Raw genomic sequence first — 23,239 nt, 5'->3', positions numbered from 1 at the left:
CCCGGAGTCACCGCAGGTAGTGCGCATGCGCGGAGAGCGCTGCCGGGTTACCGCGCTGGAGATTGCGCGTGCGCGGGACGCTCTTCCCGGCGCCAGCGGCGGCACTTCCGGTCGGGCAGGTAGGGATGGGATGGGATGGGATGGGATGGGATGGGATGGGATGGGATGGGATGGGATGGGATGGGATGGGATGGGATGGGATGGGATGGGATGGGATGGGATGTAAAGGATGTGTAGGGTAGGACAGGACAGGTCAGCATAGTATACGGTGTGGAGCAGGGCTGAATGTGGAGCGGGACGGAACGGGGTGTGTTGGAATGTGGGCTGCGGAGCGGGAAAGAACGGGATGTGATGAGCTGGGATGTGGAGCGGGGCGTGGTGAAGCGGGACGGGACGGAATGGAGCGGGACAGGTGGGGTGTGGAGCGAGGCCGCAGTGGGACAGGTGGAGAGGGATGGGATGGGATGGGATGGGATGGGATGGGATGGGATGGGATGGGATGGGATGGGATGGGATGGGAGGAGCAGGACGGCGCTGAGGTGCTGCCCGGCGCTCGGGCGGGCCGCAGTGGGGTGCAGAGGGACCCGCAGCCGGTGCCCGGCCCGTCAGGTCATCCCGGAACGGGAATCCCTCGCTCTCAGGGGACGGGCTGTTTGCTTGGAGCCCGCCCGGGTTGTGCCGGTACCTCGGGGCTCTGGCTCTGCCCCCAGCTGAGCCAGCCCAGCTCCCGCAGCCTCTCCTCATTCCCTACACCCGTGAAGGACCCTCGGGCACTTCAGCAGCCCACGGGAAATCCCAGTAGGATCAGGGCCCCAAGCGGTGGGGGAACCTGGGCCTTTGAATAATTTAAGCTTGGACTGGACCAAGCCATGCAGAGCCTGTCCTAATTTCAGTCAGTTTTGAGAGGGGAGTTGGACCAAGGCTTGCAGGGGTCCATTCCTGCCTAAGTGATTCCATGATCTTGGCAAAACAAAATTGTGTCCGAGTGCTTGATACAAGGATCTGGATTGTATCTGCTTGGTACAATCTGTGGAGGGTGTCACATTAAACTCCTGATTTATTGCCATGATTCCGGACTTGGGGTCTTACTTCTGATTTACAGAATCACAGAATATTCCAAGCTGGAAGGGACCATGGGGATCATCAAGTCCAGCTCTTAAGTCAATGGCCCATTCAGGGATTGACCCCACAGCCTGGGTGCTTTTAACACCAGGCTCTGACCAGCTGAGCTCGTGTCAGGGTTCTGTCTCAGTATTAAATACACTGCAGGATTAGGGTGAAGTTAGTAAAGTGGGCAGTGGACTATGAAGACCCCTAAACTTGATAAGAACTGCTCTTGAGTGACTTCCGAAGCAGCAGCAAGGTCAGCTGGTGAGAGCACAAACCTGCATTCCTTCTGAGATGGTAAAATCCTCTGCTGGCTAACCAACCCCCACTTAAGATTCTCCCCAAGGCTCAGCCTCCTGGTTGGAGCTGTCCCAGCTACATCAGCCCAGAGAGGCTGTGGCTGCCCCATCCCTGGAAGTGTCCAAGGCCAGGTTGGGTGGCGGTTGGTGCAACCTGGAATAGCAGAAGGTGTCCCTGCCCCAGGCAGGGGTGGAACTGGATGATCTTCAAGGTCCTTTCCAACCCAACCCTGTTGGCTTCCTCCTTGTGCACTCCTCCCAGCCAAACATCTCCCCATCCTGGCAGCATCTCCCACACAGGTGTTTTCCCTGGGAGCAGTGGGCTAACCCCTCATTCCCGTGCCCCAGGGCTGGCGGCCCGAGCTGGGAGCATGAGCGAGTTCCGCATCCACCACGATGTGAACGAGCTGCTGAGCCTGCTGCGGGTGCAGGGCGGGGAGGGCGCCGAGGTGTACATCGAGCTGCTGCAGAAGAACCGCACGCCCTACGTCACCACCAACGTCTCCGCGCACAGCGCCAAGGTGAGCGCCGCTCTGCCTGGGCTGACAGCTCGTCCTGTTGGCGCCAGTCAAGGGAATACGGGAAAAAAGGGGTGATCTTGATGCCTAAAAAGCTGGTAAAAATGAGACACAGACACTGCAGTACAGGGAAAAGGGTATTACCTTGGTTTAATAGAATCCCAGGTGCTCCCTCGTCAAAGGTGGAACCACAACGAAAAAGCCCCCCGGGTACAATGTGTGTACAATTTTATGGACCTCACCAATTAGCATACCTATCTAAAATTCCCCAATAAGAAACCCAACAAATGAAGTAATTGTCCCCTTATTCTAATTATCTCCCCCCCAAAAGGCTACAACTTAGTTTACAAAAACATGTTCCAGAGATGAGGCTCCATTCAAGGTTGGTGCCTCATGTTCTTGAGATTGTGGGGATGTTTCATCTTCCCCAAAGAATTCTGAACTAGGCTAGAGTGCAAGGGTTACAAACATGTGGGGCAAAGATACAGGGAGTGAAAAGTACAGGGAATGGGAAAGGGTAGAAAGTATATAAAAAGGGTATAAAAAAGGTATAAAGAGAAAGGACAAAAAGCCATCAGGCATCAATCTGATCTGGAATTGCGGTTCTGGGTGTGAAATGGGAAGTCTGAGAGGGAAAAGGTGGAATCCTTAAGTGTTGGTGGGAGAAGAGAACTGTTAGGACTGAGATGGGGGCAAGTTCAAAGAAGGAGGTTATTTTGTGGGATATTGGGAAGGAATTGTTCCCTGGCAGGGTGGGCAGGCCCTGGCACAGGGTGCCCAGAGAAGCTGTGGCTGCCCCTGGATCCCTGGCAGTGTCCAAGGCCAGGCTGGACATTGGGGCTTGGAGCAGCCTGGGACAGTGGGAGGTGTCCCTGCCCATGGAAGGGATGGAACAAGATCATCTTGAAGGTCCCTTCCATCCCAAACCATTCTGTGATTCCATGATGAAATAAAAAATGTATAAAATGCAATTATATGAGTAGCACCTTGTGGCTAGCACAGGTTTTTCCCACGAGAATTCTTGTGTTTTATAAATAAAGATAAAGTTTGGATGTTATTGGAACAGTGTCCCAGAACTTGGGCAGTGCAGGCCTGGCCAATCAGGCCTGGGGGAAGGCTTCTGACTGACCAATCTGGGTGACTTTTGAGAACTCTATATATGTGATGAAATCAAAACAATGAAGGTCATTCCTTCTTGCCACTGAGAACTGGTGCTTTCATTACTCTGCTAGCTGCTCAACAGCGACAGCACTTAACTTTTTTCTTCTGAATATCAGTAAAATATTAGGGCTTAAAGCCTGGCAGTCATGACCAGACATAGTTTTATGGCCATAATACTGCTTTTTATTTTCATTTTTAAAAGCAATCCACCAGTCAAGCTGTAAGTGCTAGGAAGTTTCTAGCTCTGTCTGAAACTTCCCATCTTTGTAGCCTGAGCTGCATGTTTGCTCTAATTCCATTTAATTTTAATTGTAACTCTTTTCATATTAATGTGGTGTTTTACAGGTGAAAATAGCAGAGTTTTCTCGAACTCCTGAAGATTTTTTAAAGAAGTACGATGAGCTGAAGTCTAAAAACACAAGACATCTGGATTCTTTAGTTTATCTGCTGTCAAAACTCACTGAAGACAAAGAGGTTGGTTCCTCCTTTAGAACTGGATGTTGAAAAGTAGCAACAATGCAATGATTTTAAGCACAGGCAATGCTAAAGATGATGGTGAAGTTCAGTGAAATCTGTAGAAATCAACAGATAACCAGTTCCAGCTTTTACTGAGTTATTAAAGCACTACTGAGAATTATACTCTGATATAATCCACTGAGACATGGAAAACTGGGACAGAGAGATCTGTGGCTGGATTCAGTGTTTGGTCACATGTTTTTTGCTTTAGACTGTGCTGTCCAGCATTCACAAAATCTTTTCATTTTCTTGTGTATCTACAGACACTCCACTACCTGCAGCAAAATGCTAAAGAAAGGGCAGAACTCGCAGCAAATGCAGCCACCAGCAGCAGCACGAACTTTTCCATCCCCTCATCCACTTCCAAGATGTCTCTGCAGGAGCTGGAGGAGCTGCGCAAGCAGCTGGGCAGTGTCACAGCCAGCTCCAGTGCACAGCAGGTACCAAGCCCTTCCCAAGCTTTGGGCACAAAATCTTTCCTTCAGGTAGTCAGATTAAATTAAGTCTTGGTGCTGTTCTTAGTAAAAATGGCCCTTTTTGTTTCAGTCAGTTCAAGTTTAATTCTTTGAGGTTATGCTAAGGTTAAATTCAATGTTACATTGTTCCCTTGAGGAACCTGGCACAGGGTGCCCAGAGAAGCTGTGGCTGCCCCTGGATCCGTGGAAGTGTCCAAGGCCAGGCTGGATGGGGCTGGGAGCAACCTGGGATAGTGGAAGGTGACCCTGTCTGTGGTAGGGGTGGCACTGGATGGGATTTAAGGTCCCTTCTAACCCAAAGTATTCTATGATTCTAAGGTTAAGTCAAGTTTAGGCCTCAACAGCTCTAGCTGGTGGGGGCTAACGGAATTTCATTTTCCCGTTTCAGCATTAAGCTGTGCTGAAATTCCCTTGTCTGCCTGTGGCAGTACTTGCCCAGGAGCTCAGCAGCCTGGTGGTGTGTCCCCATCCTTCCTGGGAGCTCTGCTCCTGGCAAATGGGCTGCAATCCCTCAACTCATCCTTCCCCAAGTGGACACAGCCATTGCCTCGACTCAGCTATTTGGGCTCCTGAAATAAATCTTGTAAAAGAATCCCAAGGACAGAAAGGAAAAGGAAAACCAGCTGCAGACACAGGCTTAGAAAACAGTAAAGCATTTAATTAGCAGCAGTAGCTTGTGAGGTCAGAGTGCAAAAGGGCAATTTTTTACTTAAATCCCAACTTCTGTTTCCTGTAATTATTTGTATAAAAACCCGTGCTCTGGTGGCTTGGCTTGGCAAACAGGGCAGGGAGGGCAAAAATACAGTGAAAAACTCCTGGGTCAAGGTAAGGAAATTTTGACTGCAGATGGCAGAGGAGCAACAGTGTATGGAGAGTTCTTTGGACAGAGGGAAAAGAGGAAAAGATGCTCAGGGGTCCACAGTGCCTTCTGAAGTTTGGTCAGCAAAATCTTAACAGGGGACAAGCCTCAGATCACTTCAGGCCCTCAATGGCAAGAGAGATGGAACCTCCATGTCCCATGTTTTGGGACACCCCACAGGTCTCCAAGCTTGAAGGACCCTATGTGAATGTGATGGTAGAGAAATCCTAAATGAAGGGTCCAACCCCTCACCCTGTGGTGAGACCAGCCTTGTCCCACATACACTGAAATAATGCACAGACACTGGGCCTGACTCATCCAGATCCTTCACAGATGATCTGAGTCGAGTGGGTGATTTAGATCAGGAAGGGAAGATGAATTTCCCATGAGATAACTGATCTTCTTACCAGATGAATGTGTGAACTTGCTGAAAGAGGAAAGACCTGGAAGTGCCGTTCTCTGGGATGTGCAATTCACAGCCAGAGGGTTTGAAATGGCATCACAAGCCAAGATTTGTGCCTCCCTGCTGCTCCATTTGTACTTTCTTCAGACGTAAAGAGCTGAAACTGTGTTAAAGGGCCCTGATGGGCTGGTGCTCAGGGCTGTTGTGTCACTAAGGGAGGAGGGCATTCCTTGGAAGTGTGAGCTCTGCTCAGCCTCTGACAGATCTTCTGTGTGAGGATCACAGATGGAGTTGGAAGGGTGTTCATGGACCTCAGAGAAGAGCCCTTTCTCTCCCTCAAGGGATGTGGGCACTGCCACTGCTCAAGATGTCAGGTCCATCAGCATCAGAGTGGCAAACTGTCACCTTGTGTCAGGGGTGTTTAAGTGCCACCTAAGGGCCATATTTTCAGCCCTGGGAGTTTTCTCCAGGCTGTTGTTGAAGCCTGTAATGACAGTGACCTAAATTTCACATTGCAGAGAGAAGGTGATTCATGCCCCTGAGACATGTGCTTTGTCACCTCACCTGTGCCACAACTGCTGTGCCATCTGCCCTGGGATTGCTTGGCACTGTCAGAGAGATCATTCAGTGACTGCAGTTACTGCTTGGACCAGTTTTGGTCCAGAATTCATTGAGGTGGGAAAAGTCATGTGTTCCCTTTCAGGCTGATGTGTCCTTTAAAGCGAAAATGTTGACTTTCTTGACCTCTGCTAGTCAACAAAGTCTCACTAGAGCTGGCTGAACTGCAACAGAAGCCTCTTGTCACAGAATAAAGTCAGAGTCATTAAGGTTGGAAAAGACCTCCAAGATCATCAAGTCCAACGTTGGATTGAATACCACCATGCCCTCTAAACCATGTTCCCAGCTGCCATTTCTACTCATGTTTTAAACACTTCCACAGGTAGTGACACCACTGTTTCCTTGGGGAGCTCATTCCAATGATTAACCACTCTTTCAGTGAAGAAATTTTTCCTCCTTGCTATTTGAGAAGACCTACTAGTGTCTGCTCTTCTCCTGGCAGCCCTTCTCCCAGGCAGAACATGTTCATACAGCCAACAGGTTTGCAGTTTTATGTGGGGTTTAGCCATCCTTTGAATTGCTGGCAGCTTGCTTGATGCTTCCTATTTCTCCATATGAAAGTCCCAGTTCTGTTAGGGGACCAGAGGAAATCGAGGTCCTTTTAGCAGATCACCCACACATGATGTAAATAAGAAAGTCAAATGAGCCTGTGCATATCCCTCTTCACACACACACATCTGTGGAGTTTCAGAAATGGCCTTCATCAGCCCTGTGTTTGTGCACTTGGGGCTCCAAATGTTCATGTAGGTTGTGCATCTCACAAGCCTCCCCAGCTGATGATTGATCTTCCACTCCATTTATTTTAGTGTCAGAGCTGGGGGTGGAAAGTCTTTCAGTCTTCAAGAGCTCACTTCCTTCGCCGACTCCCACTCAGTGCAAAAGACTCCATCATTTTCCAGCTCCCTGTGGGTGGATTTGTCTGGGTTGCATTTGGCATTGAGTTCAGATGTGTTCAGTGCCCCTGGAATTGGATGTTTGTGCTTCTGGAAGGAGTTTGCTGCTTTCATGTGGTGCTCTCTTCAAACTAGCAGCCCCTGCCTGGTGGTTGTGCATGTCCCCATTCTGCTCCCCTCGGTGTGCCCCAGCACCCAGGCCAGTGGGGAAGGATGCAAAAAGGCATTATTTGATGTACCTCCACATAAAAAGGCCACATGTATAAAAAAATACACATTTTTTGCTGCACTGGGACAAATAGACTAGGTGGTACTGGGAAACTAAACCCTATATACCATGCTACTGAAATATCAGCTCTTCTACTTTCTGTTCCCAAGTGTATTGATTGTTTTGCAGTCAATTTCTCCTTGAAATTAAAAATTTCTTGGACTTCTGGAAGTTTTTTCCCTTCTTTCCCTCTTTCTCTTTTTCCAACAGCCTCTTGAGCTTACACGAAAAATCCTCCGGGATAGGCAGAACAAGAAGAATTCTGGTCAGCCCATTCCAGTATTTCCATCCTGGGTGTATGAGAGACCTGCACTTATTGGGGATTTCTTAATTGGCACCAGTTTAAGCACTGACACAACAGTACCAATAGGTATGTGAAACACAGGGAAAGTTGCATTCCTTTGTAGTGTTTTGTACTCATTCAGAAATGCTGTTCAGATGTTCACACTCAGGATGAAAGCAAAACTTGGCTCATTGCACTTTTTTTTTTTTTTTGTGACTGTGTTTGAGCTGTTTTCTGGATATTTGAATATTTTGGTGGTGAGGAGGTTGGGAAAGTTGTTGGTGTTGGAAATAACTGAGCCATTTGGGTGGAAGGATCAGCAGCAGGCTGATGTTCTCTTAGCCACAGGTGTTGGATGTCTGGTCCTGTCTACTGGATTTGGGTGTAAATGAGCAAAAGATTCTGTTTGCCAGGAAAGCAAGGTACGAGACTGAAACAGGTGGATGATGGCACATTGTGTCCTTTTTTTTTTTCTTGTTGTCCTCTCTTTGGAAACAGGCACTTTGCCATTAGCTTCCCAGGAATCCATGATTGTGGAGGACTTACTGTATGTTCTGATTGGTGTGGATGGAAGGTACATCACAGCCCAGGCCCTCGTGGGCAGGCAGAACCGGACCTTTTCACTCGACCCAAACCTGGACTTGTCCATCAAGGAGTTGGTGACCAGGATCCTTCCTGTGGCAGCAAGTTACTCTGCTGTCACCAGGTACCGAGCTGGCTTCTGTCAGGGGAGGAGGCTCTCCTGTGAGAATAGAGAACCTGCCATTGTGCAGGTCTTAACTTCCATGCTTAAATTAAACTATGGGGGTATAAAATGAGTGACAGTTTATTTGGGTCAGTTTTAGCTGCATTTCCTTCGCTGGGTTTTTCCTCTGTGCTGCCAGTTCACTTTTTCATTCATACACCTTTGTTTTTTCCGGTCTTGGTCTTGGTAACTTCAGGTAAAATGTGGTTAGGGTATATCTGCCTGCTCTGGCTTCTCTTCCCACTCTGCTATGAATTTCTCCATGTTTCCTGCTTTTTGCTCACCTCTGAGCATCCAGGACTGGCTCTCCCTTTCTACAACAGTGGTTTTGAAAATAATTCTAGTTCCCTTGCAGTTGCAGAGGAAACATCTTCCCACAGCTTTCCCTACTAGGAAGTGTGGGATAGGAAAATAGGGAGAGGGACCAGTGTGCTTTTGAATATGGGGTCCACTGGTGTGCTTGTACAGTGTCCTGAAGGCAAGAATTCCTGAAAATTATACAAGTTGTCTTGTCTGAAAGAGCCTCCATTTTGCTTTTTACAGGTTTATAGAGGAGAAGTCTTCCTTTGAGTATGGACAGGTAAATCATGCTCTGGCTGCTGCCATGCGGACTCTCATCAAGGAATACATGATACTAATTACCCAGCTGGAGCATCTTCAGAGGCAGGGGCTTCTATCACTGCAGAAGCTGTGGTTTTACATCCAGCCCACAATGAGGACCCTGGAGATTCTGGCTTCACTGGGTAAATTTCCAAAATACAGTCGTTACATTTTGACAGCTTCAGAGAACTGTGCAGGGTAGCCAAACAGGCAGGGCATGTGTCATTTTGATTTCCTCCTTTATTAGAGAAGAAAGCCAGGGGAATTGTACTTGTGAGGGCACTGCATTTCTGGAGAAGAGCATTCAGGCACTAGGTCTGAATGTGCCCTTTGGAGCTGTCAGGAGGCACCTCTGTGCCTTTTGCCTTCACAACCTGTGCCTTTCCCCTCAGCTGTATCCACCACTGCTGCTTCTCCTCAGCTCCTTTCCAAAATTCTCTCCAGCTCTGTGTGGATTTATAACCAGAAGGAATCCCTGGAAATTCCCAGTCCAGCCCCTTGCTTACAGCTACAAGCAGGTTGCTCAGGGCCATGTCCAGTCTGGGGACTATTTGGGTTTTTGTTTCAGGACTTTTCAGGTTGTAAGTGTCTTATATTGGTGTTTTTAAATTCCAGCTACTTCTGTGGATAAGGGTGAGTGTATGGGAGGATCAACCCTGAGCTTGCTCCATGACAAGACTTTCAATTACACGGGGGACAGCCAGGCCCAGGAGCTGTGCCTGTATTTAACCAAGGCAGCCAGTGTGCCTTACTTTGAAATCCTGGAGAAGTGGATATATAGAGGCATCATTAATGATCCATACAGGTAAAGAGCAGTTAAGCAGTGAAAGTGAAATGCAAAAGTTAGGAAATACTGATCTGCTCTGTTGGGTCTGCATAGCCTGGGGGCCTGGAACAACACTGTCTGAAGAGTTTTGGCTTTTGTAGAGTCATTTGAAGCGTTTTGCTGTGTTCAGTAGTTTATGCAGCATTTCTGTTTCCCATATTTTCAGAATCCTAAGGTGGGGACAAAACTGAAAGTAAAATATCTGAAATTAATGCCTTCCCACTGGTGAGGAGGCAGACAAAGGCTGGTTTCCTCACCTCTGCACTGACAAACAGATAAGGTTTAGGCTTGGCTTGTGAACCCTGTAAAATCTTGTTTCTGTTACGATTGATTGCAGATCAGCACTGCATAGTGCTTTTCCTCTTGTTTCACATACAGACTAATTTCAGTTCTTGATTGGAATGTGTCCTCATGAGACCTTATTTCTGATAGATCACATTGCCAGTTTGCAGGTCAAAAAAAGTAATCCTCATTGCACCACTCCCTGCCCCTAAACATCTGCTTTAACTGTTCAGTGAGTTCATGGTGGAGGAGCATGAGCTGCAGAAGGAGAAGATTCAGGAGGACTATAATGACAAGTACTGGGATCAGAGATACACTGTTGTTCAGCAACAGATTCCCTCCTTCTTGCAGAAAATGGCTGACAAAATCCTAAGCACAGGTAGGTACTTCTGCTGTGAGAGGAGCCTTGAGACAAGCTGGTCTTGTATAAAGCTAAAGGAATTATCACCATGCCTTGCCACTTTTTGGGGTTGTCCAGCTGAACTGGGGGGAATAGAAGAGTCAGATGTGAAAAGAACCCTGAATCCTATAAATAAAACAACACAGGAACTCAGCAGCAAGGGGAGCTGTCTGTCTTTTACTGCTGGTTTGTGGGTGGGTTTTCTAGCTGGATGGAGCTGGGCAGCTGAGGTTTGACTGTCATGAGTGTTAATTTCAGGGGTTAAATGGACCATTCAACCTCTTATCCTTGTACAAAGCCCTCCAAAAGTGACTTGTGAAACAGCACCAGATTTGCAGAGCTTCAGGCCACCTGCAGAGATGATTTTTCACCACTGGGAAGCAAAACCATTTCTAAATCTCCTTAAATGTGATACCAGGTGCCTAATTTAACATTTTGTATCATCTTTTGAAAGGTGCCTACATCCTTTCCAGCTTTCAGCACAACATAGTGTAAAATTTTCTCAGCATATCTTGCTCTGGAAGGGAGGGGTGTGGAAGTTCCCCTGTTGGCTGTACAGCTGGTATGAATATGGGTCATTCATTCTTTTTATTTTCAGGGAAATACTTAAATGTTGTGCGGGAGTGTGGGCGAGATGTCACCTGCCCTGTGGCCAAAGAGGTCATCTACACTTTAAAAGAGAGAGCCTATGTGGAACAAATAGAAAAAGCGTACAACTATGCCAGCAAAGTTCTTCTGGACTTCCTGATGGAGGAGAAAGAGCTGGTGGCTCACCTAAGGTTTGATTTATTTTACTAAATGCATGATAAATAGATTGGTTCTGGTAAGGGACATGAATTTTTGAAGTTAGCTCTGTTCTCTCGGGATATTACCAAGGTGTTCTGTCTATTTCCATGCAGAAAGGTTGACCTAAAAAATAAGATTTGGGTTTTATTCCCTGAGGAGGAAAAAAAGATAGAAGTGTTGAGTGGGAAGGATGTCTGGGGGTCTCTGGTCCAACTGCCTTGGAAGGTCATTGCCAAAACTAGGTCAGGGCTTTGTCTAGCCCAGTCAGATCAGGAGTTTGGAGCCACACTGTGTTATGGCTGTTCTGCTCCTGTTTTTGCTCCAAAGCCTGCAGTTATCCCGTGTGATCTTTGGCCAAGCTCTTGGTTAATCCTCAGGCTAACCTTAGAGTTCCTCCCAAGCTCCATGCCCGCTATAGGTAACTCTCCGTGGTGTCAGGTGGAAATCAAAGTTTATGTCCTGTTACAGCAAAAGTCTGGTGGACTTGAAAAACTCAGCACAGATATTTGTTCATTGAGAGGAGTCCAGGATTCTGCATGGAACTGGCAGGTCCCTCAGCAGGAGGAGATCTGGGAGTTGTTCAGGACAGCAGTAGGATCCTGCACCCAGCACACCTAGGGGTTTTTCTGCATTTTTCTAGGCCAGAAAAAAAGAGCAGCAGCCCTGATCTGACTGCACAGAAGCATCCTGACTGAGGGGGGAGGGAGGAGGAGACATCCATAAAAGACTAGTTTCCAAACTGGTTATTTATGGCTGTGTGCTCTCCAGGCAGGGAAACATTTTGTGATCAAACCCCATGGGCTCATTGGGTCAATTGCATTTGTTCCTTTAGGTTTGATATGGATTAACCTGGGCTTTAAGAAAACTAATCAATTGTGCCTTCATTTTCTTGAGCAGATCTATAAAACACTATTTCCTGATGGATCAAGGGGACTTTTTTGTTCACTTCATGGATCTGACAGAGGAGGAACTGAAGAAGCCTGTAGATGACATCATAACAACGAGGCTGGAGGCTCTGCTGGAATTAGCCCTGAGAATGAGTACAGCCAACACTGATCCTTTCAAGGATGATTTAAAGGTGAGAATGGCTGGAAGCAGAAGGTAATTGACTTTGAGCAGAAGGCCTGCCATGGTTTGGGGAGATCTGTGCACCTGTGAGAATCTGCTGTTTCCTGGATTGGTGTGATGGCTGGAGAGTGACTGACCATGGGCACTCTGCCTGTTGCTACCCAGAAGTTGTGGGTATCCTGTGGGTTCATTTTTCTGCTTCTCTTCCTTTATAGATTGACTTGATGCCCCATGACCTCATCACGCAGCTCCTGAGGGTATTGGCCATAGAAACAAAGCAGGAGAAGGCCATCATCAGTGCAGACCCCACAGAGCTCACCCTCAGCGGCCTGGAGGCCTTTTCCTTTGACTACATTGTGAAGTGGCCTCTCTCCCTCATCATAAACAGGTAAGGCATCAATCCCCTGGAGGGAAAACAGGCATGTACTCTCACAAGAGCTTTTCCAGCCTCCTCAAACCTGGAGAACAGAAAAAAATGCACTTTCTAGTATCCCCAGTTGCCGACTCAAAGGATACAGGCTGTTGCTACAATTACTGTAACAGGCTATTTCTCATTTGACTGAATTGTGAGGGACTGAATTGTTCATTTTTCTGCAGGGATTTGCCTCTTGTTTCCTTGGAGAAACACTGCTGTGAGCCACAGCAAATGGGACGAGCAGCATTGCATGAACAGGGTGGCAGATATCAAATTGCTAAATGCCAGCAATTAATTCCTCCCTTAATTTCCCCTCTAAAAATTCCATTGGGTCAGTGAGACTTTTCTAACGAAGCGATGCTTTTGGAATCTTGTCTCTTCCTTCCCAAAAGACTGTGTTAGTTCTGGTGGTAGCTATGGAAGTGAAAATAGGATTTGGTAAGGTTTCCTGAACTGTATCGACTGGAGCTCTGCAGACACCTACGCCGAAGTGTCTGAGCACAGACCTGAATCCAGTCCCCGGAGCTATAAATAAGCAGCCCCATCTGCTAGTGACAGTGCATTGGTGGTGGGTTAATGCTGCCTGTAGCTTGGTTACAGCTTTTTCTCCCCCTTTTTGGAAAGTCCTGGTGAATTCTTGTGTGAATTCTAAAATCCTGGTGAATTCTAGGGTGACCATTGCAGCCTTAGCGCGATGGGTACAAGACCACAGGCTTTGAACTCTCCCTCCCAGCCCCCAGTGTGAGTGACCCTTGCATGGAGCTCGAGGGAATTAAGGAGGCTGTTGATGTACCCACTGGCAGGAAATACGGAGGAGGGTCTCCTTGGAGAGGAGTTCTTTGGGATGGTTGCAAATGTGACTCTCCTGCTTCGGCTCAGCGCAGCTCTGAGCGCGCCTGAAGGCGTCAGGAACATATTGTGTGAAGTCTCTTTACCTCTGAGCAGCCTCAGCCTTCACAGCTTAGTCTGTCAATCAGAGCAGGCCTTCATCTGGATGGGCTTCTTTCTTTCCAGGAAAGCACTGACAAGGTACCAGATGCTTTTCAGACACATGTTCTACTGCAAGCACGTGGAAAGGCAGCTGTGCAACGTTTGGATCAGCAATAAGACAGCCAAGCAATTCTCCCTGCATTCAGCTAAGTGGTACAGCCTTTGGTTTTTTTTCAGTTTTGGGTCTCCTTGCTAATTAGATACCTCATGACATGGCTCAGACAATACTGAGGTGAAAAAGATCCTTGCAAATGCCTTACAGGCTCAGAGAGGTCATTTTAGGTTTCACTCAATAGTTGCACTAGTGAAGTTGCTTTAATACTTAATATCAAAATTTTGGTTTTATATAAGCAAATATTTAAAATCTATGGCAGGTTCAAAACTCTGACTGTACTAATTGAGGGAGAGCCACGGAAAATAATCAGAGATGGTTTGCAGTGACTTCATAATCCCTCTCATACTGCAGCAAGGAATTTGCTAGGACAGAAATATTTAGCTCTGCTTGGCTGTGCAAGCCTGGTGATAGTTCTCTGTGGCATTTGCTAGCTCTGAGCTGTGTGGGTGTGATTTCTCCCCTAGGTTTGCTGGTGCTTTCACACTGCGGCAGCGGATGCTGAATTTTGTGCAGAATATCCAGTATTACATGATGTTTGAAGTGATGGAGCCAACATGGCACATTCTGGAGAAGAACCTGAAGTTGGTGAGTGAAGTTGGAATGGAATTCTTGACAAATTTATGATACATAAGGGGAAGAAGCACGTAATTCCAGCTGTTGCAGGTGTCTGTTAAATTTGTTGGAGGCAATGAAATATCTGGGAGCTGCTGTTGTTGCCACACAACAGAGTATTGCTGTTCTGCATCACCTTTCTGCTCGATTAGTCATACCTCCCTTTCCTGTGCTGCATCCCTGTCTCTGCCCAGCTCACACTCTGCTCCCTGTTACAGAAAGGCAGGTTCTGCTCAGCATTCCCATACACAGGAGAAAGAGAGCTGTGGAAAAGGAAGGTGGATGCAGAGTGCAAAGATCATAAACCAGTCCAGGCATCTCCAGCTGAATCCTTGGCTGACTTCGAGTGCTCTTGAAAGTGGAGTGTGAGCTTTCCCTTCCATGAAACTGCCAAGGACTGGCATGTTGGGACTGTTTGGTATAAAACAGGGCCTTCCTTCATAATATTATTTATTATTATTATTATTATCATTATTCCCTCTGGTAGTCACCCTGTGATCAGACACTTCTGAGTTGCATATCGTTTTCCTCTACACCCTGAAAAACATTAATCTGAGGTACCAAAGAGCCCAACACCCCTGCAGTCAGCTCTCTTGGCAGCTGTCTGATGACCTTTGTGGATCTTCAGCATCAACTGACCCTGCCTTAGTTCTTACTGTGCACCAAGGAGTTGTTTTGGAGTCAGCTAACCAATATTTCTTGATGCCCTGTCATCCTTTTTCCTGGAGAATTCATAGGAGGGAGCAGGTCTAGGATTATGAGCATCTCTGCATGTTCTTGGCAAGAACTTCACAATGAGAAGAGTTTATATGTCAACCTCCTGGAGAATCTGGGAATTGTACTTACTTCTTAAATCTGTTGCAAGTTTAGGTTTGCAAAATATAATGCTCAGTTTACTTTACTTGCATGGAGGCAGGTGTTGAAGTTACCCTGTCCCTGTTTTTTCCTTTCATTTGTCTTTTAGGAGGGAAAAGGATGACCCTCACCGGTCTCATGTAGTGCCTTATGATGCATTTTTTTGGTCACACTTCTCTCTTGTGCATTTTCACTTGAAGAGAAGGTGCTCTCTTCCTGATATTATAACTGGGATCTTCATCTTTGCAACATCAGTGTCTTCATCAACACAACTTCATCATCATCGTCATTCCATTAGAAAGCTGCATTTATCCCTGTTCTCCAGCAGTTTAAAGGGATATGGGAGGGGTTTCTAGCATTGATCCTGCTGGAGCAGTGTGGATTCCATGGAAATTTTAGTCCTAAGCTAGACTTATGTTCTGAGCTTTGGCACATCCCATAATCGTAGAGAGTAAGAGTGAGTTTTATCCTATCATTTAAAACTCAAGACTGAAACTGCCTGTTGAAGTAGCAGAGATGAACAAAAATCTCACAGAATCCTTGCAACACTGCATGTCCCATTTCCTTATTGGCTCCTAAAGCTTATTTCTGAATAACCTTAATAATACATTTATTGACATTTAAGATTCTTTGATTTGTTTTTCTCTTTTCCACTTATTTTCTCTGACTTTGCTGAAGGCAAAGTGAAGGTGGGAGTGGCCATGACAAGCAGATTAAAACACAAAGGAAATGCAAGTTCATAAAGCAGATGACTCCATCCTTTCCAGGGGAGGGTTTGGGTGATTAAAGCAAGCATGGTTTTTGAGGAGGTGATGTGACAAATCAAAGGTTCAAAACCTGTAGGGGGCTGTTGAAGGCAGTAATGCAGATGCAGCCTCCCTCTCAGGATGTTTCTGGGAGGTACACGAGGAGTTTCTCACTCTGAGAGGTCCCTGTCAGAGGCAGAGTGTGGGATGGAGCTTTGGGGCAGAGCAGCACAGCAGTCCTGGTTTGGTTTGTCACTGTTGGGCTGTTCTGTCACAGGCATCCAACATTGACGACGTCCTGAGCCACCACACGAGCTTCCTGGACAACTGCCTGAAGGACTGCATGCTCACCAACCCAGAGCTGCTCAAGATCTTCTCCAAGCTGATGTCTGTGTGTGTCATGTTCACCAACTGCATGCAGGTGTGTGCAGCCTCCCCGTGCCACTGCTAGCCCTGGCAATCCCTTTGCCAACCCCATGGGGATGAACCTCTGTTCCCTCTGTCAGCAGCTTTAGGGCTTGACCCATCACACCCTCTCCCAAATGGTTTCTGTGGCTTTAGTCCACAAAATTCTCTCCTTTCTCCACATTGAGATCAGGTTCATGTGGACCAAATTCCCCCTCTTCAGCCAGTCCTGCAGCAGAATTTGAGCTGTAAGTGGTAGTGCTCTGTAGAGACACTCTTTTGAGGCTCAGGTGATGGGCACATTCCAGCCAGCATCAGGGAGCCCACAGCTTTTGTAAAACCCACTTTCCTGTGCATTTAGGGAGATTTGTGTATCAACATCATGAATTTAATCTCAGAGTTAGCTTTCCTGGGAACTGGGGTGGGCAGAACTGAGCCTGGTGTTTTGCCATGATGGAAAACTGGCTGTGGCCTTTCCCCAATGCTGTGCCCTTCCCAGAGGTTCACCCAGAGCATGAAGCTGGATGGTGAGATGGAGAGGCTCACCCTGGAGCATGGCACCATGCTGGGCCCACCCACGGAGGAGGAGCGTGCTGAGGAGGCTGCCAAGAAGAAGCTGACCAACAAGGTGGGACACGAGGGGACAGCTGGGCCACTTGCAGATAGCCCTTCTTGGTTTATAGAGCACCTCTGGCACCAAAAGGACAGTCTCTGTGGAATTGAGGGCAATGTGGAGCACTGCTGGAGTTCTCAAAGTCTGCTTTGAAGACCTTGTGTCCCACAGCAGTCCCTGCACTGGTTTTTGAGTTCTCACTTGCATTTTCAGCTGTGCAGAGCCACATCCAGGTTTTCTGCAACATTGGCACTTTCCCATTTCCAGAGCTCTGGTGGGGTGTGAGCTTGGCTCTTTGCAGCCCATGGCTTTCAGACCTGGGGGATCTCCCTTGTCCATATTTCTCTGTCTAGATGCACATGGGATTTGATCTGTGGTTAGCAGATCCTCCCTGTCCCTCTGGAAGCCCCTCTGGCACACATCTGCATAACATCTGCAGTCACAGTGCTCCAGAGGTCACAGCCTGTCTTAGGCAGCACACATTTTCTGCCTACTGGCTTTTCCTCCCTCTTGAAAAAGAGCAATGGCAGCATGTGTTTGTGGATAACTCAGCTGGGATCTACTGTGGGCTTCTCCCAGGCTGGGCACACCAGAGCTTTTAACTACCGAGGATTTTGAAAGATTTCTTTTGGAGGCTGAGCAACTGTGAAGTTTTGTGGCAGTATTTTTGAGCAGGTTTGGGAATGGAGGGAATTGCAGCTCCTTGGCAAGATCAGCAAACACATGGGGCTGCTCTGCCTTTGTCTTGGCAGCTTTTAGCAGAGCATGCTGACAACCTGCACCTCACATCTGGCTTTGAAGCCACCATCAACAAGTTTGACAGCAATTTCTCCACACATCTGCTGGACCTGCTGGACAAACTGAGCGTTTACAGCACCAATGACTGTGAGCACAGCATGCTGAACATCATCTACAGGTGAGCCAGGCCTTTCTGTCTGTAACTTCCCTTCCCATGGGTCCCAAATTCAGCTCAAGAAATGTCGATTGTAACTGAGAAGTGTGTATATTTAGGAGCTCAGAGCAGCCTGGTCTATGGAAGGTGTCCCTGCCCATGGCAGGGGGTGGAATGAGATGATCTTTGAGGTTCCTTCCAACCCAGGCCATTCTGTCATTATACACTGCTTTGCATTTCAACCCAAGGCTTTAAAAAAATCCCAAAACTTGTTCTTTTGAATTATAGGAAACTTGACCATTAATATTGTAAATGTAGTGTTAGATTTCCTGGGGGTTCTCTCTCTGTGGGGATAGTAAATAAACCAATTTCCAAATACAGTGTAAGTATTTCAAGATGAGAAAATCATACGAAGGTTTGATCATAAAGTGTCTATTTTAAGTATCCATATTGCATTTATTTAAATAAGCAGCTTCTTGGAAATCAAAATTGCTTCAGAAATATGTAAAAGTCAGGTACACAGGATAGGGGGGAGAGAGAGAGAGAAATGGAAGTTTAGCTGGTGAGTTTATAACCTCTGTGTTGCTTCTTCAGTAAAAGACAACCCCTGGAGGTTCTGTTCCCAGTCCATCTGGATATCTTTTATGGCTGGCTGATAATCCTCACACATCTGTTGAAATGTGCTACACCTGAAAGCAGAGAGAGAGAGGAAATGTTTCACTGATGTTTTTTAAGGAGATTGTTGTCCCCTCCTGGTGCCATTTCTGACAGCATCTGACAGGGCTGTCAGGATTCCTGGTACTGTGCAAACACTGTTAGGTGAAGTGTTCCCACTGGAAACTGCCTTTTCCTCTGAGAACTTCTTGTCCAGCAACTGCCACACGTTTACACAGCCCCTGGCAGTGCCCAGGGCTGCTTGGTGCTCCTGCTGCCATCCCCTGTCAGGGGAGTGCCTTCCAGCCACCAGAGCTGCCCCTGTGGGTGGTTCCTGAGTCTCTGAAATGGGAATGGAGCTGAGGACCCCTTCTCTGAAGTGACCAGAGTCAGAGGTCTCCTCCTCATCTTGGAATTTCTCAAAAAAACTGGTTTTGTGGCTGTGAGTGCAGGCCCCAGCTGTACAATTGGTTGCTGTTCCTTTCAGGACTAACCAGGACAGCCAAGTCTCTGCAGGGAAAGACTCCCAATCTTTTGGGAAAGCCCAGTGTGGCTTCTCAACATTTCATGTCACCCTTCATCTGCCCAGACATCCCAGTTCGTCATCATCAGGCTGTTGTAGGTCTCAGGCAGGATCCATCTGTAGGAAAAGGCTGACAGGATTAAGCTCTCACTCTTCCTTGGCTGCCATCCCTCCTGGGTGTCACAGGAGCATCCAGACTTGGGCCAGATTTGGGGATTGGGACCACAGGCAGTTGAGTCACCCAGGCAGGAGTATTTACTGCTCCTCAGTGCTCCAGCTCTGCCTCCTCCTTTATCCAGCACTTACATTTTTACCATTTCTAGTATTAGTTCTAACAGAGGGGCTTGTTCATGGTGCTCCACCTAGGATGGATGGCAACTCACTCCATGATCCCAGAGCACACAGGGCATGGCCAACACAGTGTTGAACACCAAACTATCTGCTCTTGTCATGGTGTGAACATCACACACGTCACATACATCACCTCACAGCCTGGCTGTGGTTCCTGCCCGTGGTGCCACAGCCAGGAGCTGCTCCATCAGTCACAGCTCACCTTGGGGTGTCAGCTGGGGCCAGCAGCTGAGCTGTGAAACCACTGCAGCTGCTTCTTCAAGTATGGAGAGGTTGCATTTTGCAACCCGCACTTCCTGTTTCAGGGGAAAAGAGAAGTGTGATGATTCAGTGCTTCTGTCCATGGTTTGTGCTGAGGACAGAGAGCCCAGCTGCACCCAGAGGCTCAGAGGAGGGCCTGGATCCACTGCCCTCCCTTATTTCCATGCCCCAGTCCTTATGCCCCAGGACTGTCATCACTGTCAAGTTCCCCCTAGTGTGGACTTGCTGGGATCGCTTGAGTCTTCACCAAGATGTTGGATATGCTGGACCTTTCTTGGCAGCCCAGATGTCCCCATTTCCTTAGCAGAAATCCTGGATGTTAACAGCCCATGGGACCTGCCTTTCCACTCCCATAGGTGGCTCAGGGATGGTTTGAAGGGCAGGAGCCCCATGGTGAATGCCCAGAGGTGACATTTAGCTCCCATTCAGTTTGGAGGGATTGTTGGCTCGAGGCCTGGGCTCTATGGCAACAGGAACCTGAGAACCAGAGTGGAGACAGTTGCCATCTGAAATAACATATTTGACAGAGAGAGTTTATAAGGAAGAGTTTATAAGACATCTTGCTCTTTTCTTCTAATTTATAACCTTTTTAAAGGACTGCTTTCCAACAGGGATCATCAACATGCCAGATAAAGGACAAAATGGCCCTTTTATTCACAGTTCTGGTACTTGCTCATGATTTATTTGATCCTGGTTAACATTTATTCATTTTGTAGTACTGAGTAACTGAGACACAATAGTTTTATTTGTGGCATCAAGCAACAGGGGATAGAGATCCAGAGGGCTTCCTTCAGAGCTCACAGATGACAGATCTCTGGTGCCCAAGTCCTGCTCTGGTGCATCATAGAATAGAATCAGAGAATATCCTGAGATGGAAGGGACCCACAAGGGTCATGGAGACCAGCCCCTGGCCCTGCACAGACACCCCAACAATCCCCCCCTGTGCATCCCTGAGAGCATTGTCTCAATGCTCCTGGAGCTCTGGCAGCCTTGGGGCTGTGACCATTCCCTGGGGAATGCCCAAGCACCTTCTGGGGGGAAAACCTTTCCCTGATAACTAACCTCAACCTCCCCTGACACAGCTCCAGCTGTTCCCTTGGGAGTGGTGACAGAGGGTTGGCAACTGCAGGAACTGTCCAGTCTCTCCTCATCCCAGGAGTGAAAAAGAGAACTACAGTAGAGAGGGTGTTGTCAGAAGGATTGGTTAAGTCCACATTCTTAGAAATCTTATACATCAGTGTGGTTATCAAGCATCCTTCCTTTACCAGGCTGGAGGAAACTGAGCTCAGAGTAGGTCACCAGGACATGTGAAGTGATGCAAACCCCACTGAATCCAGCCACAAAGCAAGAAACTGCCCTATAAGTACATGCTGAGGAAACACCACACAAATTCTGAAGAAATGGTTATCACAGATCATTTAACCTAAAAACAGCTAAAAGAGAAACACAGCAAAATTTGCAAGTCACTGAGCTGGGAGTGAGGCAGCTTTAGAAACTGAATAGATCCTCAAAGCAGCAAGTCCTGGCCTTGTGTTTGAATCAAAACTTGGTCAGCACTCTCACCTCAGTGTCAGGTTTCCCTGGTACACTCCTAGAGGATGAAAGTAATGTAAAGCTTTTCAGCCAGGAGACAGCAACAGATAAATTCCATCTGTCGAGTCTCTGTTTTCTGCAGGCACCAAAAAATGTCAAGGAACAATTTGTTGCCATTTGTGTGAGGTTGTTAAGCAACATGAAACTCAAATATTGTGCCCATTCAGTTGGTACTGGAGCAGCCTAATTTGAGAAGGGGAGAGAGTAACTTTTGTGTGATTCACAGGCTTGCATTGACTGCTCGGTGATCCAGGGCACACGAGTTTACAAGCTGCACAGGCTGGGGCTGGTTTGGGATCTGCCATGGGAAGGTCACAGCAGGCATGGGGCTGGGTGGCATCATTTTGGATTATAAAGGAGGTGGGATTATGGTATCCCTGGTGTAGCCTGCTTTGAAGAGGCTTTTCCAAGTATCACTTGTGGTTGTGGCTGAGCATCTTCCAACCAGTTGCTCGTGTTGGTGAGTTGTGGACCTGTGGGAAGCATCCCGGTGTTAGCCAGGAGGTGGTGGGGATGGAAATCCCAGCATTTTGTGGTGATGTGTGGATTTCATGTGGGAATGAGTCCCAGAGGTCAGTGCTGGTGGAATCTGGGGTTAGGGAGTGCTGGGGAGCAGCTGGGAAGGAGTGGACACTGAGGAACTCTTGTCCACCCAGGACACCTCTGTGCAGCCTGGAGGAGAGCTGTGAGCATTTGGTCCTTCCCAAAGTATTTGGGATATGTTCCTGATACATTTTGCTGTAAAAGGTGGCATTGTAAAAGGCCTGCTGTCAAGGCATGGGCACAGAGCAGGTGTCACCAACACTGGTGGCACAGCACAGACACCCCATGTGGGGCCAGAGCTCGCTGTGGGTGCTTTGGGAGAGGTTCCTCTCACGCCTCCCCCACCTCAGGTGTGTTTTGTTTTGTCCCTCAGGTTGGACTTCAACGGGTTCTACACGGAGCGCCTGGAGCACATGTCAGCTGAGCGCAGCCAAAAGGCACAGCCGCTGCTGCCCCGCCTGGCCGTGCCTGCGCAGTGAGCCCAGCCCAGCCCAGCCCAGCCCAGCCCTCCACAGCCTGCACACCAACCCTCAGCGGTGGCCCAGACACACGGGGGAATGTCCACTCTCCTGAGATGTTTGTAATTTTATGGGGTTTTGTTTTATTGGCTTTTTGTTGGTTTTTTTTTTTACTATGTTGTACAATGCTGTGTTTGTGTGTTATAAAATAAATTAAGTAACAACCAAAAAGAAACCACCAGGGTTATTTTCTCTGTGAACAGATCTCGGGGTGCAGGTTATTATGGATGCTCCATCCCTGGAATGGTTCAAGGCCAGGTTGAATGGGGCTTGGAGCAACCTGGGGTAGTGGAAGGTGTCCCTGCCCATGGCAGGGGTTTGGAACGAGATGATCTTTAAGTTCCTTTCCAACCCCAAGCCCTCAGCAGAGGAGTTCCAGGGAACCTTAGAGTTTTACCACACTAAACATTGCCTGAGGCAGTTTGGGAGCAGGGGGGTAGAGGGTGGAAATGTCTCCCAGGAACAAGGGGCAGTCAAGACACATGCCAGGGACACAGAGGCCTCAGGGGCAGCAGTGGGAACCTGGGGCCATGTGTGAGGGCTGAGGGCACAGGGCAAAGTGTTCCTCACTCCTTCTTTGCAGAGACCTCATGGAAGAGCCAGGTTCTCTGTGCTCCATGGCCAAAAGCTGCTCCTCCAGCTTGGCAGAGGTGGGGACCATCAGCAAGCATCGAGTCCCCACTAGGAGCCAGAGAGAGTTCATTTTTGAAATCAACAGCAAACTTCTAAGCACCCAGTGATGACTAATCCCGAGAAGTGCTGTTCACACCCACATGTCCATGGCCATTTCCTGGTTGGCCCTGGCCTGGAACACTCAGAAATGTAGATTTCTCACTCACCTGCCTTGATATCCCAGCCCCAGTGCTTCCTGTGACAGACCAGCCAGCCCAGTGCCCTGAGTCCCCCTGAAGAGCTCGGGACATGCCCCACGAGGCCATGGAGCCACCTTGATGTCCCTTGGACTGCCCCCAAGGCCATACACACAGTCCCCAGTGCCACTCGGACCTCCCCCCCACCCCAGTGTGCTGTGGACAGTCTCCAATAG

General features: G+C 48.0%; 1 protein-coding gene across 2 annotated transcripts; it reads left to right on the top strand.

Moving 5' to 3' along the window:
* The first annotated feature begins 47 nt into the window (after window positions 1-47).
* Window positions 48-22,369, top strand: TUBGCP2 (tubulin gamma complex component 2). 2 transcript variants are annotated; one of them, XM_085064417.1, is made up of 18 exons: window positions 48-119; window positions 1,755-1,927; window positions 3,431-3,559; window positions 3,865-4,041; window positions 7,329-7,488; window positions 7,900-8,107; window positions 8,690-8,889; window positions 9,362-9,551; window positions 10,088-10,233; window positions 10,853-11,033; window positions 11,938-12,118; window positions 12,324-12,496; window positions 13,538-13,666; window positions 14,093-14,213; window positions 16,119-16,262; window positions 16,746-16,874; window positions 17,612-17,775; window positions 22,050-22,369. In XM_085064417.1, the coding sequence occupies exons 2-18, from the start codon at window positions 1,778-1,780 to the stop codon at window positions 22,153-22,155; spliced, it is 2,688 nt and encodes an 895-aa protein (XP_084920543.1). In that variant the 5' UTR covers window positions 48-119; window positions 1,755-1,777; the 3' UTR covers window positions 22,156-22,369. The 2 variants fall into 2 exon arrangements, with proteins under 2 accessions (XP_084920543.1, XP_084920545.1); XM_085064419.1 differs by having other exon boundaries at window positions 98-119; window positions 1,669-1,927.
* Window positions 22,370-23,239: the final 870 nt, after the last annotated feature.

The sequence above is a fragment of the Lichenostomus cassidix genome, chromosome 6 (assembly GCF_008360975.1).
Source record: "Lichenostomus cassidix isolate B80296 chromosome 6, HeHo_3.0, whole genome shotgun sequence".
NCBI lineage: Eukaryota > Metazoa > Chordata > Aves > Passeriformes > Meliphagidae > Lichenostomus > Lichenostomus cassidix.
This window is presented reverse-complemented; position numbering and strand designations above follow the sequence as displayed.

Bases quoted from the DNA above. Each gene is read 5' to 3' on its own strand.
- TUBGCP2 (XM_085064417.1), top strand. From the start codon at position 1,778: ATGAGCGAGTTCCGCATCCACCACGATGTGAACGAGCTGCTGAGCCTG. The intron at 7,489-7,899 runs GTATGTGAAACA...CTTTGGAAACAG, and splicing joins TGACACAACAGTACCAATAG to GCACTTTGCCATTAGCTTCC. The intron at 9,552-10,087 runs GTAAAGAGCAGT...TTAACTGTTCAG, and splicing joins ATCATTAATGATCCATACAG to TGAGTTCATGGTGGAGGAGC.